The 17,595-nt window shown below is 49.7% G+C and overlaps 1 protein-coding gene across 10 annotated transcripts in view; it reads right to left on the bottom strand.

The window, feature by feature from the left end:
- Positions 1-17,595, bottom strand: part of MPRIP (myosin phosphatase Rho interacting protein) — a 266,132-nt gene that overhangs the window by 85,747 nt on the left and 162,790 nt on the right. For 6 of the 10 annotated variants that reach the window (XM_068243558.1, XM_068243560.1, XM_068243567.1 and 3 more), the window contains 2 exons: positions 2,913-3,111; positions 877-1,300 (listed from right to left, as the gene is read on the bottom strand). In XM_068243558.1, the coding sequence (XP_068099659.1) occupies positions 877-1,300; positions 2,913-3,111 (623 nt within the window). Of the gene's footprint in view, positions 1-876; positions 1,301-2,912; positions 3,112-15,110; positions 15,189-17,595 lie in introns of those variants that run through there. The other 4 variants (XM_068243563.1, XM_068243562.1, XM_068243568.1 and 1 more) reach the window with 2 other exon arrangements.

The raw sequence follows: 17,595 nt of genomic DNA on the forward strand, positions 1-17,595 counted from the left end.
GCGAGAGAGAGCGCGCTAGCACAGGCGCAGTATGAAGCCATTGTCCTTGGGAACACCTGGGCTCCAGAAGACTTCTAAACCCTCCTGCGGGGGTAGAGAGCAGTATTTTACCGATCGGTCGAATAATGCTACCAGGGGAGCAAGACCTGGAACAAGGTGACGGTGAGAGAAGCGGGCAGGGTATATAGGACCCTGAGTCTTCCCTCTCCTTAGGTAAGTATGTGTTTTAGTTTATTTTTGGGCTTCCCTTGTACTATGAGGATTTTATTTTAATTCTCTTGCATGAATAACTATAGGAGGTAGCAGAAAGTTTTCATTATAGTGGCTTTTCCTGCATGTAAAAATATAACAGCTACCAGAGTGTAGCAAGCCTGCCGGCACCGCAGCAGGCAAGGGCAGCTCCAGCTCAGAGCCTCCTATAAGCACTGCAAACCCTCAGGGCCCCCGTAAGCGGCTGTCACAGACTCATTACTCCTCAGATAGGGGGACGGGGGGGGGAGAGTCATTTTTAAGAGCGGAAAACATGCTTTAAAAATCTAATTATTCAATATGTTTTCTTCAAGCAGATCAAAGCCGGACGTGGCTGTGCAGCTGTCGAGCAAAACACACGTCTGGGCAGGCCGGGGAGCCTCGGGCTGTCCGTAAGACCGCCTTCACAGGAACACAAACAGCTGCCTTATGAACACATTACTTTTACTCAAATAAAATTTCGCTTGGTACATCAAATTTTCCAAAAATTCTACAAAAAAAAAACAAAAACAAAAACAAAAAAATCACACAACTCACTGGTAAACATTGAAAAGTAAAGTTGGCTGAAACTTTTTCCCTAAAGTAGCTTTTTGTTTATGTTGGGAGCAATAAATACGGAAGACTCACCTCCGCTGTTGGCCAAAGAGTCGTGCCACTTCCTCCCTGCCTGGGCTCCGCGCCCGGCACCGCTGCTCCAGCCTCCTCTTCTCTACCTGGAATATCTCCCTGTGCGAGATCCGCCGGGCCCGCGGGACGTCGGCGAGGACGGCGTATTCTTTGCTGGCGAGGAAAAGGTGAGCGGACGGCCCCCTCTGCTCCAGCTCGGCGTACTCTTCTTGGCAGAGGCCATTACCTGGGGGAGAGAAGGGGTCTTGTTCCTGGTCCAAGTCATCGTAGACACTATACCTGCTGGGGGCATCGGGGGTGGAGGGCGAGGGTGGCGTTGGCGAGGGCTGCTCCTCAGTCTTCAGATCTTTCGTCTTCTCTAGCGAGAAGTAGCCGCTTTCCACGCGAGTTTTACGCCCACTGTCGACTCTGTCGCCGTTCAGCACTAGAAGCAAAGCACAGGATGTGTATTTTAAGTGTCATTATTTCAAAGGAATACACATTGTTTTATTAGTATATATGTTACACTTTCCAGAAAATAACTTTTTGAAAGTGTAGCTGAAGGGAAAAAAGGAACCGCATTTTTTGGACTATAAGACATACTTTTTCTACACCAAAATGAGGGGAAGAAAGTCGGTGTGTCCTATTGTGCGAATGTACGGTAGCAGTCTCCTCCCAGCTTGCCTCAGCTAGTGCAGTGATTGGTCCCAATAATGGAGATGTGGTCCCGCCCGTGAGACCATCGGCTCCAGTAACAAAGCAGAGCAGCGCTGGTGATTGGCAGCGCCCCCCGATTGGCCACAGGCCTCTTAAGTCAGGCTCTGGAGCTACTTACACCCTGCAGTTCCCGGTACAGAAAGGGAGTAATCCCAACACATGAAACACTTAAAGGATACCCGAAGTGACATGTGACATGATGAGATAGACATGTGTATGTACAGTGCCCAGCACACTAATAACTATGCTGTGTTCCTTTTTTTCTTTCTCTGTCTGAAAGAGTTAAATATCAGGTATGTAAGTGGCTGACTCAGTCCTGACTCAGACAGGAAGTGACTACAGTGTGACCCTCAGTGATAAGAAATTCCAACTATAAAACACATTCCTAGCAGAAAATGGCTTCTGAGAGCAGGAAAGAGATAAAAAGGGGAATTTGTAATCAGTGATGGTCACACTGTAGTCACTTCCTGTCTGAGTCAGGACTGAGTCAGCCACTTACATACCTGATATTTAACTCTTTCAGACAGAGAGAAAAAAAGGAGCACAGCATAGTTATTTGTGTGCTATGCACTGTACATACCCATGTCTATCATGTCACATGTCACCTCAGGTATTCTTTCAAGAACAGAGGATGACACAGTAAGGACAGAAGAGGACATAGGAAGTATACAGGGGGACACGGAAAGGACAGAGGACAACAGGGGGACACAAAAGGTACAAGGGGGACATAACTAGGGGTGATGGGGGGGCAAAAGATCCACAAGACTCCCCCGCGCCATGGACCCACTAGAATTAGTAGATTTTTTGCCCTGTGATCTGCGTCTTATGGTCCGAAATATATGGTACTTACCTCTGGTTAATCCAGAGGCCTCCCCTGTCCCCCGCCGAAACGCCATTGCAGTGCTTGGACAATTTTCAATAGATAGATTTTCAGCAGAAAATCTATCAACGAGTAATCAGTCGTTTTACCACATCGGGTGGGAATCAAGTGTATGGCCAGCTTTATGCTATAGTCCACTATATGGGGTTTGGGACAGACACACATACATTGGGGGAGTTGGGAGACCAGCCAGGGGACCGTAGGTCGCTAGGTAATCGAAAGGCCCTTACTCCCATGCGATCGAGATCTTCCAGTGCACCTGACGGAAAGCAATGTTACAGCATCGATGAATATGCCAGACTATCAATAGGATCTTGATGTCAAGAATCAAGTCCTGTATGGGCACTCTTATACAATAATGAAAATAATACACAATGAATAATTAGGTACAGGTCTCTTGGAACACACAGCATCAGGCCTGGGCAGGAGAGAGGTCTCTAGCCGGCGCCCCAATACTCACCTCCTTTGTGGTCTGGTGCGGCCTCGCTCGGGGAGGAAGGCATCTGCACAGGGCTCTGCAGGGGACTGCTGCTGCCACTGCTGTCCTGTGCATCCTTGCTCTTTGCCTCCTCTTGCCACAACGTGGATTTTGTGGCTGGAACCTTCTCGGCACCCGGGATTCCAATGCTGGTTGCTGCCATCTTTGCTGGTCCCGGTTCCTAAAAAAAAAAAAAGGAAAAAAAGTTGTATGCGTTTTAAACACCCGTACTCAATGCCAAGCAGCGGCGGCTAAAGCAAGTAACATTCTAGGATGAATAAAACAGGAAATAAAATCACGAAATGCAAGTATACTACTCCTGTATAAATCACTTGTGAGACGGCATCTGGAGTATGGGATAGTGCGGGGGAGGAGCATGATGCAGGGAGAGGGGCACACACTACTGCCTCTGTATAAATCACTTGTGAGACGGCATCTGGAGTATGGGATAGTGCGGGGGAGGAGCATGATGCAGGGAGAGGGGCACACACTACTGCCTCTGTATAAATCACTTGTGAGACGGCATCTGGAGTATGGGATAATGCGGGGGCAGGGGACATGATGCAGGGGGCGGGGACATGATGCAGGGGGAGGGGCACACACTACTCCCTCTGTATAAATCACTTGTGAGACCACATCTGGAGTATGGGATAATGCTGGGGGAGAAGCATGATGCAGGGGGAGGGGCACACACTACTCCCTCTGTATAAATCACCTGTGAGACCACATCTGAACTATGGGATACAGCTTTGGGCACCACTATAGGAAGGACTTTAACATACTTGAACAGATATGAAGATGGGCATCTAAATTAATCCAAGGCCAAGACACCAAAGTGCGCCCCTCCAACCCTCCCACCCCAGCCGTCACACACTGATTGCAGTCACTGCCATGTACCCCCTTTTCTTATTTCTCTCTGCTTCAAACACAATAGAATGATAGCTGAGTGAGTTGTGCGCCCCCTCCTACCCTGTGCCCTGAGGCTGGAGCCTCTCTAGCCTCTGCTTCAGCCCGGCCCCCTCCTACACTGCGCCCTGAGGCTGGAGCCTCTCTCGCCTTTGCCCCGCCCCCCTCCTACACTGCGCCCCTTTCGCCTATGCCCCGCCCCCTCCTACACTGCGCCCCTTTCGCCTCTGCCCCGCCCCCTCCTACACTGCGCCCTGAGGCTGGAGCCTCTCTCGCCTCCACCTAAGCCCGGCTCTGCAAACTGCAAAATGTAGGGATAAGTATGGCAGACGAGTCACTGACTCCATATGGTGGGAAGCATGAGGAGGAGGGTCCTGCCAAATAGGTTTACTATCTAAGGGGTGGGGCAGAGGGACACAACAGTGGATGCGCCACTTTCATTGGCTCCTGGCCCTGTCTTTCAATGTAAGCAACTCCCATTGGCTTACATTGAAAGAAAGGCCAGGAGAAAATGAAAGCGGCTCGTGACCGGCTCACAGGAACTCTGCAGTCTCTGGCCTAGGGTTCACGATGTGGGGCAGTGATGGCGGTAGTGGCAGGTATGTGCGCGGCGATCTCTGCTCCATAAGGGGTCAGAGACCGCTGGTACTTAAGTGGTTAAGTCCTGCCTGAATGAATTGAAGGTGGGGGAAAGCCTGATGGGGGAGGGAGGAAGTTCCATAGAGTAGAGCCTTGCTCTGGAGAAGTCCTGAAGCTTTGGGATTGGGCAAGTGGTGGGAGGGGTGGGTATCCACAGAGTGTTGGCGTAGCAGAGAGAGCAGGTTCGGGAACATCTAAGGACGCGATCCAATATGTACAAAGGGGAGTCATGGTGGATGGACTTGTATGCCAGGCATTCCCGATTGGAAAATAAACAATAGCTAGTCAGATTAGGTCAATGTCATGGATGGTAGCGGAAGGAGAACATAAAGCTAGCCACTTTCCATGAAGTGTTAAAGCAACTCATGACGGTAGCAACACCGATATAGCGGGACCCACAGTGGTGGGTGTTCCCTCAACTAGCAACCATCCTTCCGATACAGAGGTCCATCCTTCAGATCATCATGTTGGCCACGGCTGTTTTATGACCTCTGACAGATGGGTCTCCAGGCTTTGAAGGCCACCAAGGGGAGGCAAGGGAAGGGGTGTGAACATTAACATTAGGGGGGCATCAAAGTTTTGCTCAAAGCCTTATTTGAAGCTACGCCTTTAACCTCTTTATAAATAGGTCCCTAATTGTTGGTTAGTCTGTGATGGATTCTTCTGTTACGACCACATCGGGGCAGAGAAAAGTCAAAATAAGCTACATCCCTGCCAAGTTCTCTAAATCTACTGCATTTCCAAACAGCCAAAAAAAGAGGAAGCCCCCAAAGTTCAGAAACTTCTGAAAGTTGTTACTTTTATCTATTTTTAAGAATTTCAGTACATTGGGTGACCTCAGTTCTCTTTTGTATTTTTAAAACACCACTATAGCATGGTTAGTAGCGGGTTAATGCGCTCTGCATGCCATCGCTGTCCTTGTGCTGTCACGCTGCATTCGGATGTTGGTCGGGAGTGGATGTTGGCCTGTGTGTGGTGTGAGATTGGTGGCAGCAGGTTAGTGTGCTCTGCATGCCATCGCTGCCCTTGTGCTGTCACGCTGCATTCGGATGTTGGTCGGGAGTGGATGTTGGCCTGTGTGTGGTGTGAGATTGGTGGCAGCAGGTTAGTACGCTCTGCATGCCATCGCTGCCCTTGTGCGGTCACGCTGCATTCGGATGTTGGTTGGTCGGGAGTGGATGTTGGCCTGTGTGTGGCGTGAGATTGGTGGCAGCTGGTTAGTGCGCTCTGTATGCCATCGCTGCCCTTGTGCTGTCACGCTGCATTCGGATGTTGGCCTGTGAGTGGTGTGAGATTGGTGGCAGCAGGTTAGTGCGCTCTGCATGCCATCGCTGCCCTTGTGCGGTCACGCTGCATTCGGATGTTGGTTGGTCGGGAGTGGATGTTGGCCTGTGTGTGGCGTGAGATTGGTGGCAGCAGGTTAGTGCGCTCTGCATGCCATCGCTGCCCTTGTGCTGTCACGCTGCATTCGGATGTTGGCCTGTGAGTGGTGTGAGATTGGTGGCAGCAGGTTAGTGCGCTCTGCATGCCATCGCTGCCCTTGTGCTGTCACGCTGCATTCGGATGTTGGTCGGGAGTGGATGTTGGCCTGTGTGTGGCGTGAGATTGGTGGCAGCAGGTTAGTGCACTTTGCATGCCATCGCTGCCCTTGTGCTGTCACGCTGCATTCGGATGTTGGTCGGGAGTGGATGTTGGCCTGTGTGTGGCGTAAGATTGGTGGCAGCAGGTTAGTGCGCTTTGCATGCCATCGCTGCCCTTGTGCTGTCACACTGCATTCGGATGTTGGTCGGGAGTGGATGTTGGCCTGTGTGTAGCATGAGATTGGTGGCAGCAGGTTAGTGCACTCTGCATGCCATCGCTGTCCTTGTGCTGTCACGCTGCATTCGGATGTTGGTCGGGAGTGGATGTTGGCCTGTGTGTGGCGTGAGATTGGTGGCAGCAGGTTAGTGCGCTCTGCATGCCATCGCTGTCCTTGTGCTGTCACGCTGCATTCGGATGTTGGTCGGGAGTGGATGTTGGCCTGTGTGTGGTGTGAGATTGGTGGCAGCAGGTTAGTGCGCTCTGCGTGCCATCGCTGTCCTTGTGCTGCCTTGCTGCATTCGGATGTTGGCCTGTGTGTGGTGTGAGATTGGTAGCAGCAGGTTAGTGCGCTCTGCGTGCCATCGCTGTCCTTGTGCGGTCACGCTGCATTCGGATGTTGGTCGGGGGTGGATGTTGGCCTGTGTGTGGCGTGAGATTGGTGGCAGCAGGTTAGTGCGCTCTGCATGCCATCGCTGTCCTTGTGCTGTCACGCTGCATTCGGATGTTGGTCGGGGGTGGATGTTGGCCTGTGTGTGGCGTGAGATTGGTAGCAGCAGGTTAGTGCGCTCTGCATGCCATCGCTGTCCTTGTGCTGTCACGCTGCGGTCGGATGTTGGTCGGGAGTGGATGTTGGCCTGTGTGTGGTGTGAGATTGGTGGCAGCAGGTTAGTGCGCTCTGCATGCCATCGCTGTCCTTGTGCTGTCACGCTGCATTCGGATGTTGGTCGGGAGTGGATGTTGGCCTGTGTGGCGTGAGATTGGTGGCAGCAGGTTAGTGCGCTCTGCATGCCATTGCTGCCCTTGTGCTGTCACGCTGCATTCGGATGTTGGTCGGGAGTGGATGTTGGCCTGTGTGTAGCGTGAGATTGGTGGCAGCAGGTTAGTGCGCTCTGCATGCCATCGCTGCCCTTGTGCTGTCACGCTGCATTCGGATGTTGGTCGGGAGTGGATGTTGGCCTGTGTGTGGCGTGAGATTGGTGGCAGCAGGTTAGTGGGCTCTGCATGCCATCGCTGTCCTTGTGCTGTCACGCTGCATTCGGATGTTGGTCGGGAGTGGATGTTGGCCTGTGTGTGGTGTGAGATTGGTGGCAGCGGGTTAGTGTGCTCTGCATGCCATCGCTGTCCTTGTGCTGTCACGCTGCATTCGGATGTTGGTTGGTTCGGGAGTGGATGTTGGCCTGTGTGTGGCGTGAGATTGGTGGCAGCAGGTTAGTGCGCTCTGCATGCCATCGCTGCCCTTGTGCTGTCACGCTGCATTCGGATGTTGGTTGGTCGGGAGTGAATGTTGGCCTGTGTGTGGTGTGAGATTGGTGGCAGCAGGTTAGTGCGCTCTGCATGCCATCGCTGCCCTTGTGCTGTCACGCTGCATTCGGATGTTGGTCGGGAGTGGATGTTGGCCTGTGTGTGGCGTGAGATTGGTGGCAGCAGGTTAGTGCGCTCTGCATGCCATCGCTGTCCTTGTGCTGTCACGCTGCATTCGGATGTTGGTCGGGAGTGGATGTTGGCCTGTGTGTGGTGTGAGATTGGTGGCAGCAGGTTAGTGCGCTCTGCGTGCCATCGCTGTCCTTGTGCTGCCTTGCTGCATTCGGATGTTGGCCTGTGTGTGGTGTGAGATTGGTAGCAGCAGGTTAGTGCGCTCTGCGTGCCATCGCTGTCCTTGTGCGGTCACGCTGCATTCGGATGTTGGTCGGGGGTGGATGTTGGCCTGTGTGTGGCGTGAGATTGGTGGCAGCAGGTTAGTGCGCTCTGCATGCCATCGCTGTCCTTGTGCTGTCACGCTGCATTCGGATGTTGGTCGGGGGTGGATGTTGGCCTGTGTGTGGTGTGAGATTGGTGGCAGCAGGTTAGTGCGCTCTGCATGCCATCGCTGTCCTTGTGCTGTCACGCTGCATTCGGATGTTGGTCGGGAGTGGATGTTGGCCTGTGTGGCGTGAGATTGGTGGCAGCAGGTTAGTGCGCTCTGCATGCCATTGCTGCCCTTGTGCTGTCACGCTGCATTCGGATGTTGGTCGGGAGTGGATGTTGGCCTGTGTGTAGCGTGAGATTGGTGGCAGCAGGTTAGTGCGCTCTGCATGCCATCGCTGTCCTTGTGCTGTCACGCTGCATTCGGATGTTGGTCGGGAGTGGATGTTGGCCTGTGTGTGGTGTGAGATTGGTGGCAGCGGGTTAGTGTGCTCTGCATGCCATCGCTGTCCTTGTGCGGTCACGCTGCATTCGGATGTTGGTTGGTTCGGGAGTGGATGTTGGCCTGTGTGTGGCGTGAGATTGGTGGCAGCAGGTTAGTGCGCTCTGCATGCCATCGCTGCCCTTGTGCTGTCACGCTGCATTCGGATGTTGGTTGGTCGGGAGTGAATGTTGGCCTGTGTGTGGTGTGAGATTGGTGGCAGCAGGTTAGTGCGCTCTGCATGCCATCGCTGCCCTTGTGCTGTCACGCTGCATTCGGATGTTGGTCGGGAGTGGATGTTGGTCTGTGTGTGGTGTGAGATTGGTGGCAGCAGGTTAGTACGCTCTGCATGCCATCGCTGTCCTTGTGCTGTCACGCTGCATTCGGATGTTGGTCGGGAGTGGATGTTGGCCTGTGTGTGGTGTGAGATTGGTGGCAGCAGGTTAGTACGCTCTGCATGCCATCGCTGCCCTTGTGCTGTCACGCTGCATTCGGATGTTGGTTGGTCGGGAGTGGATGTTGGCCTGTGTGTATCGTGAGATTGGTGGCAGCAGGTTAGTGCGCTCTGCATGCCATCGCTGTCCTTGTGCTGTCACGCTGCATTTGGATGTTGGTCGGGAGTGGATGTTGGCCTGTGCGTGGTGTGAGATTGGTGGCAGCAGGTTAGTGCGCTCTGCATGCCATCGCTGTCCTTGTGCTGTCACGCTGCATTCGGATGTTGGTCGGGAGTGGATGTTGGCCTGTGTGGCGTGAGATTGGTGGCAGCAGGTTAGTGAGCTCTGCATGCCATCGCTGTCCTTGTGCTGTCACGCTGCATTCGGATGTTGGTTGGTCGGGAGTGGATGTTGGCCTGTGTGTGGCGTGAGATTGGTGGCAGCAGGTTAGTGCGCTCTGCATGCCATCGCTGCCCTTGTGCTGTCACGCTGCATTCAGATGTTGGTCGGGAGTGGATGTTGGCCTGTGTGTAGCATGAGATTGGTGGTAGCAGGTTAGTGTGCTCTGCATGCCATTGCTGCCCTTGTGCTGTCACGCTGCATTCGGATGTTGGTCGGGAGTGGATGTTGGTCTGTGTGTGGTGTGAGATTGGTGGCAGCAGGTTAGTACGCTCTGCATGCCATCGCTGCCCTTGTGCTGTCACGCTGCATTCGGATGTTGGTTGGTCGGGAGTGGATGTTGGCCTGTGTGTGGCGTGAGATTGGTGGCAGCAGGTTAGTGCGCTTTGCATGCCACCGCTGTCCTTGTGCTGTCACGCTGCATTCGGATGTTGGTCGGGAGTGGATGTTGGCCTGTGTGTGACGTGAGATTGGTGGCAGCAGGTTAGTGCGCTCTGCATGCCATCGCTGCCCTTGTGCTGTCACGCTGCATTCGGATGTTGGTCGGGAGTGGATGTTGGCCTGTGTATGGCGTGAGATTGGTGGCAGCAGGTTAGTGCGCTCTGCATGCCATCGCTGCCCTTGTGCTGTCACGCTGCATTCGGATGTTGGTCGGGAGTGGATGTTGGCCTGTGTGTGGCGTGAGATTGGTGGTAGCAGGTTAGTGTGCTCTGCATGCCATCGCTGTCCTTGTGCTGTCACGCTGCATTCGGATGTTGGTCGGGAGTGGATGTTGGCCTGTGTGTGGCGTGAGATTGGTGGCAGCGGGTAAGTGCGCTCTGCATGCCATCGCTGCCCTTGTGCTGTCACGCTGCATTCGGATGTTGGTCGGGAGTGGATGTTGGCCTGTGTGTGGTGTGAGATTGGTGGCAGCAGGTTAGTGCGCTCTGCATGCCATCGCTGCCCTTGTGCTGTCACACTGCATTCGGATGTTGGTCGGGAGTGGATGTTGGCCTGTGTGTATCGTGAGATTGGTGGCAGCAGGTTAGTGGGCTCTGCATGCCATCGCTGCCCTTGTGCTGTCACGCTGCATTCGGATGTTGGTCGGGAGTGGATGTTGGCCTGTGTGTATCGTGAGATTGGTGGCAGCAGGTTAGTGCGCTCTGCATGCCATCGCTGCCCTTGTGCTGTCACACTGCATTTGTCACACTTCATAGATAGAGGTGCCCTTATAGCGGGGGATTCGGCGGCTCAGTCAGGCATTCCTGATGTCTCGTTCACCAGAGGGCAGAAATTCAGCACGGGAAGGTCAGACGGAGGTTATACTCTACATTTTATGCCTGACCTATTACCGTAATCAATGGCAGTACATTTCCAATACAGCACTGCAGTAACTAGGCCAATGGAAAAGAGGGTATTTGGGCTGCTCGTAAGCCACAGATGTCTTTATATAAAAAAAATTAAAAAAAAGTATTTACCTGTTTAGATGCATACATAAACCTCCCAGGATGTGGTCTGTGCCCTCCAATTCCCCCCCCCCCCCCAACCCACATTTGCAAAAGTGTCCGGACAACAAACTTCCCCCGGGTTGGCAGCCTTGATTCTGAAGCAGAAGTCCGCAATAGCCACCGCGCCTGTGCAGTTCACATGGCCGCACGTATGTAGGTCGGAGACGCTCTGCTGCCGCTTCCTCACTCTCGGCAGTTTAGGCGCAAGGACGTGGCTTCAGAGGGCCTCTGACCTGTGCAGGAGTTGCGCAGCCATGCAATGCTGCAAACGCCACAGGGGGTTTATGCATCTAAATAGGTAAAAATTTTTTTATTTTTTTAAAGGCATTCGCCTTGGCAATCCTTTAACTATTCACTATTTGGACTTATCTGAGGCCTTGATTTATGCAACTGCTATTTCATCATACTTTAAGTCCTGGGAACATTGTGGGGTGATTTGGCATTTCTGATTATCAATAAACCTGCCTGGCCTGAACATAGGGAGGGTCAGGGAAGCCATATTGTCCTAGTCCTCAATTATAGGTCACACAGCTAGCGGAGAGGCAGTGTATAATTCAGCCCGGATCTGGCTGGACACAGGAGCAGCAGGGTAGCCCTCAGTTCTGGGTCATACAGCTAGTGGAGAGGCAGTGTATAATTCAGCCCGGATCTGGCTGGACACAGGAGCAGCAGGAAAGCCATGTCGTAGCCCTCAGTTCTGGGACACAGCTAGTGGAGAAGCAGTGTGTAATTGAGCCCTGTTCAGGCTGGACACAGGAGCAGCAGGGAAGCCAAGTTGTCGTAGCCCTCAGTTCTGGGTCACACAGCTAGTGGAGGGCCGTGTGTAATTCAGCCCTGCTCTGGCTGGACACAGTGGCGGCAGGGAAGCCATGCTGCCATAGCCCTCAGTTCTGGGTCACACAGCTAGCGGAGAGGCAGTGTATAATTCAGCCCTGATCTGGATGGACACAGGGGCGGCAGGGAAGCCATGTTGTTGTAGTCCTCAGTTCTGGGTCACACAGCTAGCGGAGAGGCAGTGTATAATTCAGCCCTGATCTGGATGGACACAGGGGCGGCAGGGAAGCCATGTTGTTGTAGTCCTCAGTTCTGGGTCACACAGCTAGTGGAGAGGCCGTGTGTAATTCAGCCCTGCTCTGGCTGGACACAGGGGCGGCAGAGAAGCCATGCTGTCGTAGCCCTAAATTCTGGGTCACACAGTGGAGGGCCGTGTGTAAAGCAGCCCTGATCTGGCTGGACACAAGGGAGGCAGGGAAGCAATGTTGTTGTAGTCCTCAGTTCTGGGTCACAGCTAGAGGAGAGGCTGTGTGTAATGCAGCCCTGTTCTGGCTGGACACAAGGGAGGCAGGGAAGCCATGTTGTTGTAGTCCTCAGTTCTGGGTCACAGCTAGTGGAGAGACCGTGTGTAATGCAGCCCTGCTCTGGCTGGACACAGGGACTGTCTGGGAAGCCATGTTGTTGTAGTCCTCAGTTCTGGGTCACAGCTAGTGGAGAGGCTGTGTGTAATGCAGCCCTGCTCTGGCTGGACACAGGGGCGGCAGGGAAGCCATGTTGTCATAGTCCCCTCAGTTCTGGGTCACACAGCTAATGGAGAGTCAGTTGGTAACTCAGCCCTGTTCCCGACATCTGACATAGAACGATATTGGCGCTCCCCCTCCAGCTAGCGGCTGAGCTGTGGGATCCCAGGCAGCCCGGAGGAGTCAGATGGGGTGAGTCAGAGTCGGCTGCCTGTTACCATGTATAGTAAGAGCTGGACTGCGGGACCCGCTCTGACATCATCTAGTGCTGATGTGGGATGCTGGAATTCCACCCACGTTATCAGAGAGATGAGATGAGGCCCAGGTTCCTGTGCGATACCTTATGTGTCGCTCTTCTCCCAGACTCTGCTGCTTGAGACGTACTGCAAGGGTTAATGATCTCACTGAGATATGCAGCTCCACTCTGCTGCCCATAGAAGGGGGAGGATACAAGGCAATAAAGAGCACCAGTCACACTGCAGACAGGGGGAAGAAGGCAAGGCAGAAGAAGGCAATAAAGAGCACCAGTTTCACTGCGGACGGGGAAGAAAGAAGGCAAACTTCTGCTAGATCCCCAAAGAGCAGCATCTCCTCGCAGCATGGAATGTACGCCATCGCTGCTGTCATAGTGTTGTGAAATATAGTGATATAGAGTACAATTCCATCAATTTTTCAGGGCAACCCCTGTTATCCCGGTTTTAACATCAGAAACATTTCCTATAACTATATATTGCTATGTAGCCCTGCTCTCCCAGTTATGCTTAGCCAAGTCATAGGATAATGTCCTATTAGCCTATGACTTGGCTCAAAATCTAATCAGTGGCGTAGCAATAGGGGTGCAGAGGTAGCGACCGCATCGGGGCCCCGAAGGGTCCACCCTCTATCACAGTATTAGCTCTCTTTATTAGCTTTGAATAGTAGTAATCCTTAACACACTGTTCCCCATTCCCATCTTGCACCTGGGGGGGGGGGGGGGGGGGGGGGGGGCATAGCTCTTTAGCTACGCCACTGAATCTAATCCTACCATAGTCATAGTCTAATGTCCAACCATATTATTATTATGTATTTATATATCAGTGACATCCTCTGCAGCACATTACAGAGTACATAGTCATGTCACTGACTGTCCTCAGAGGAGCTCACAGTCTAATCCCACCATAGTCCTAGTATAATGTCCTACCATATTATTATTATAGATTTATATAGCACTGACATCTTATGCAGCACATTACAGAGTACATAGTCATGTCACTGACTGTCCTCAGAGGAGCCCACACTCTAATCCTACCATAGTCATAGTCTAATGTCCTACCATATTATTATTATGTATTTATATAGCACTGATATCTTCTGCAGCACTTTACAGAGTACATAGTCATGTCACTGACTGTCCTCAGAGGAGCTCACACTATAATCCTATCATATTCATAGTCTAATGTCCTACCATATTATTATGTATTTATATAGCACTGACATCTCCTGCAGCACATTACAGAGTACATAGCCATGTCACTGACTGTCCTCAGAGGAGCTCACAATCTAATCCTACCATAGTCATAGTCTAATGTCCTACCATATTATTATTATGTATTTATATAGCACTGACATCTCCTGCAGCACATTACAGAGTACATAGCCATGTCACCGACTGTCCTCAGAGGAGCTCGCACTCTAATCCTATCATAGTCATAGTCTAATGTCCTACCATATTATTATTATGTATTTATATAGCACTGACATCTCCTGCAGCACATTACAGAGTACATAGTCATGTCACTGACTGTCCTCAGAGGAGCTCACAATCTAATCCTACCATAGTCATAGTCTAATGTCCTACCATATTATTATTATGTATTTATATAGCACTGACATCTTCTGCAGCACATTACAGAGTACATAGTCATGTGACTGACTGTCCTCAGAGGGGCTCACACTCTAATCCTACCATAGTCATAGTCTAATGTCCTACCATATTATTATTATGTATTTATATAGCACTGACATCTTCTGCAGCACATTACAGAGTACATAGTCATGTCACTGACTGTCCTCAGAGGAGCTCACACTCTAATCCTACCGTAGTCATAGTCTAATGTCCTACCATATTATTATTATGTATTTATATAGCACTGACATCTTCTGCAGCACATTACAGAGTACATAGTCATGTGACTGACTGTCCTCAGAGGGGCTCACCATAGTACATTTTTGTTTTAGGTTTCAAATGTAGTTTAAGGCCTACATTTTTGGGGGTATAAAATAACCTCCTAGAATGATAAATCTGTATGCTTTTGGGAAGGGAGAGGAAACCTGAGTGCCCAGAGGAAACAAGCACACACACAGAAAAAAAAACTGGCGATTTCCGTTCAACCTCCAGTAGCTTACACAGTGCGGGAATTAGAGGACTCAAACCCAGAACAACAAACGAAAGGAAGAGAGCTCCGCAGGATGTCAACAACAAAAATACAAAAACTCTAATTTATTGAATCAGGTAAAACAGACACATCCGGACAGCTGGCAGGTTTCGGACCTACAATGGCCCTTAATCATAGCACACACATGGAGAACACACAAACTCCATGCAGAGTGTTCTGGACTAGATTTGAGCAGGAGATCCTAGCCCTGCAAGGGGACAGTGCTATCCACTACTTCACCGTACTGCTCATTACCTGCAGCTGTAGCTCAGACACAAACATGTGAGCTCTGATTTTCAGCTCCAGTGACAGGAGCTTATCAGCCCTAAAGTGAACCTCCGGACTAAAAATCTACTCAGCAGCACTGAAAAGGCTTGGTGTTTCTTTAACAGTTTCACAGCATCAGAACTTTGTTTTTCTTACCCAAGCCTCATTTTTAGCTAAGCTCCACCAAACAAAGAAAACTGCACCAAGCTTTTTTTTCCCTGATGCTATGCAAAGCATGATGGGATTTCCTATGTTATTCGCGTTGCCTAGCAACTGGGAGGGGTGATCAGGACACAGGACAGTTGGAACTGTGTCTCATGCTCCCTGTCACCTCCTTTCAACCAAAAAAATAGCTGCCCCCATGAAATCAACCATTTGCATGTTCTTTTAAAACAGGGCGTAAGAGATGATATGACCTATCTATTTTAATTAACATAACTAATGTAACAACCACTTCAGCCTTCAGTCGTTTTCACATTATGCATCTGAGCAATGTTTACCTCCCATTCATTAGCCTATAACTTTATCACTACTTATCACAATGAATTGATCTAGATCTTGTTTTTTTCGCCACCAATTAGGCTTTCATTGGGCGGTACATTTTGCTAAGAGCCACTTTACTGTAAATGCATTTTAACAGGAAGAATAAGGGAAAAAAATGGTAAAAAATCCTTTCTTCTCAGTTTTCAGCCATTATAGTTTTAAAATACATGCCTCCATAAATAAAACTCACGTATTGTATTTGCCCATTTGTCTCGGTTATTACACCGTTTAAATTATGTCCCTATCACAATGTATGGCGACAATATTTTATTTGGAAATAAAGGTGCATTTTTTCCGTTTTGCATCCATCACTATTTACAAGTTTAAAATAAAAAAAAAAAAGAGAAATATTTCATTTACATTGATATTTAAAAAGTTTAGACCCTCAGGTAAATATTTACATTTTTTTATTGTAATGTTTGTTTTTATATTAAACATTTTATTTTGGTATTTTTGGGAGGGTGGGATGTAAACAGTAATTTTCTCTGTAAATATGTGTTTATTTTTTATTTTTTTTTTTTTTTTGCATTTAGTTGTAGTTTTACTTTTTGGCCACAAGATGGCAGCCATGAGTTTGTTTACATGACATCACTAAGCGTAACACATATGCTTAGAGGGACGCATGGGGACTCAAGAGCCAGAAAAAGCGAAGCTTCCGAGAGAAGCTGTCGCTTTTCCTGTGGGGGAGAGGAATCAGTGATCGGGCACCATAGCCTGATTCACTGATTGCCTGGCTAACAAACCGCAGGGCGGGGAGCGCGCGGACGCGCACATGGCCTCCTGGACGTAGCTACTACATCCAGGAGGCAAAAGTGGTCAATGACAGTATGTTTGTTTAGGCTTAACTACTTTGGCCTCCTGGATGTATTAGCTACGCCCAGGAGGCCATGCGCGCAGGCGCGCGCTCCCGCAGCTGATCGCGCGCGTGCACGCGCCCTCCCGGCCGCGGATTGTTAGCCTGGCAATCAGTGAATCGGGCTATGGTGCCCGATCACCGATTCCTCTCCCCCCCCTGAAAAAGCGACAGCTTCTCTCGGAAGCTGCGCTTTTTCTGGCTGTAACGTCCCCCATACATCGCTCTAAGCGTATGTTACGCTTAGAGTGACGTCATGTAAACAAACTCATGGCCGCCATCTTGTGGCCAAAAAGTAAAACTACAACTAAAAGTGAAAAAAATAAAACTCAAGACACATTTACATTATAAAACTATGGCTTGCATCCCACCCTCCCAAAAAATACCCAAATAAAATGTTTAATACAAAAAAAAAAAAAAAAATTTCAATAAAAAAAAAACAACATGTAAATATTTACCTGAGGGTCTAAACTTTTTAAATATCAATGTAAAGATGAAATATTTCTAGATTTTTTTTTATTTTAAACTTGTAAATAGTGATAGATGCAAAACGGAAACAATGCACCTTTATTTCCAAATAAAATATTGTCGCCATACATTGTGATAGGGACATAATTTTAACGGTATAATAACCGGGACATATGGGCAAATACAATACATGAGTTTTAATTATGGAGGCATGTATTATTTTAAAACTATAATGGCTGAAAACTGAGAAATAATTTTTTTCAGTTTTTTTTCCTTATTCATCCTGTTAAAATGCATTTACAGTAAAGTGGCTCATAGCAAAATATACCCCCCAAAGAAAGCCTAATTGGTGGCGGAAAAAACAAGATATAGATCAGTTCATTGTGATAAGTAGTAATAAAGTTATAGGCTAATGAATGGGAGGTGAACATTGCTCGGATGCATAAAGTGAAAACGACTGAAGGCTGAAGTGGTTAAGTTCCTCTTTAAGGCTCATACACACCTACCAACACTCTGTCCAACTATCTTCCAAACTGGTCTGTTGGAAGATAAGTTGAGCGTGTGTACGGCTGGCAAACAACCAGATGACCAAATGATAGTAGGTGGTTTGCCAGATCCAACCGGTAGAACATCTGCCCAACTATCATGCAGCTTAAAAATGTCTGTACAAGTCTATTGAACAACTTTGTTGGTTTTTGAATGCGGACATGTTGTGCAGTTTGCCTTTTAGCTCGTGCGCATAGTATTAAAGTGGGTCGGTTGTTTAGTTGGTTGGCG

Source organism: Hyperolius riggenbachi, chromosome 7 (assembly GCF_040937935.1).
Source record: "Hyperolius riggenbachi isolate aHypRig1 chromosome 7, aHypRig1.pri, whole genome shotgun sequence".
Classification (NCBI taxonomy): domain Eukaryota; kingdom Metazoa; phylum Chordata; class Amphibia; order Anura; family Hyperoliidae; genus Hyperolius; species Hyperolius riggenbachi.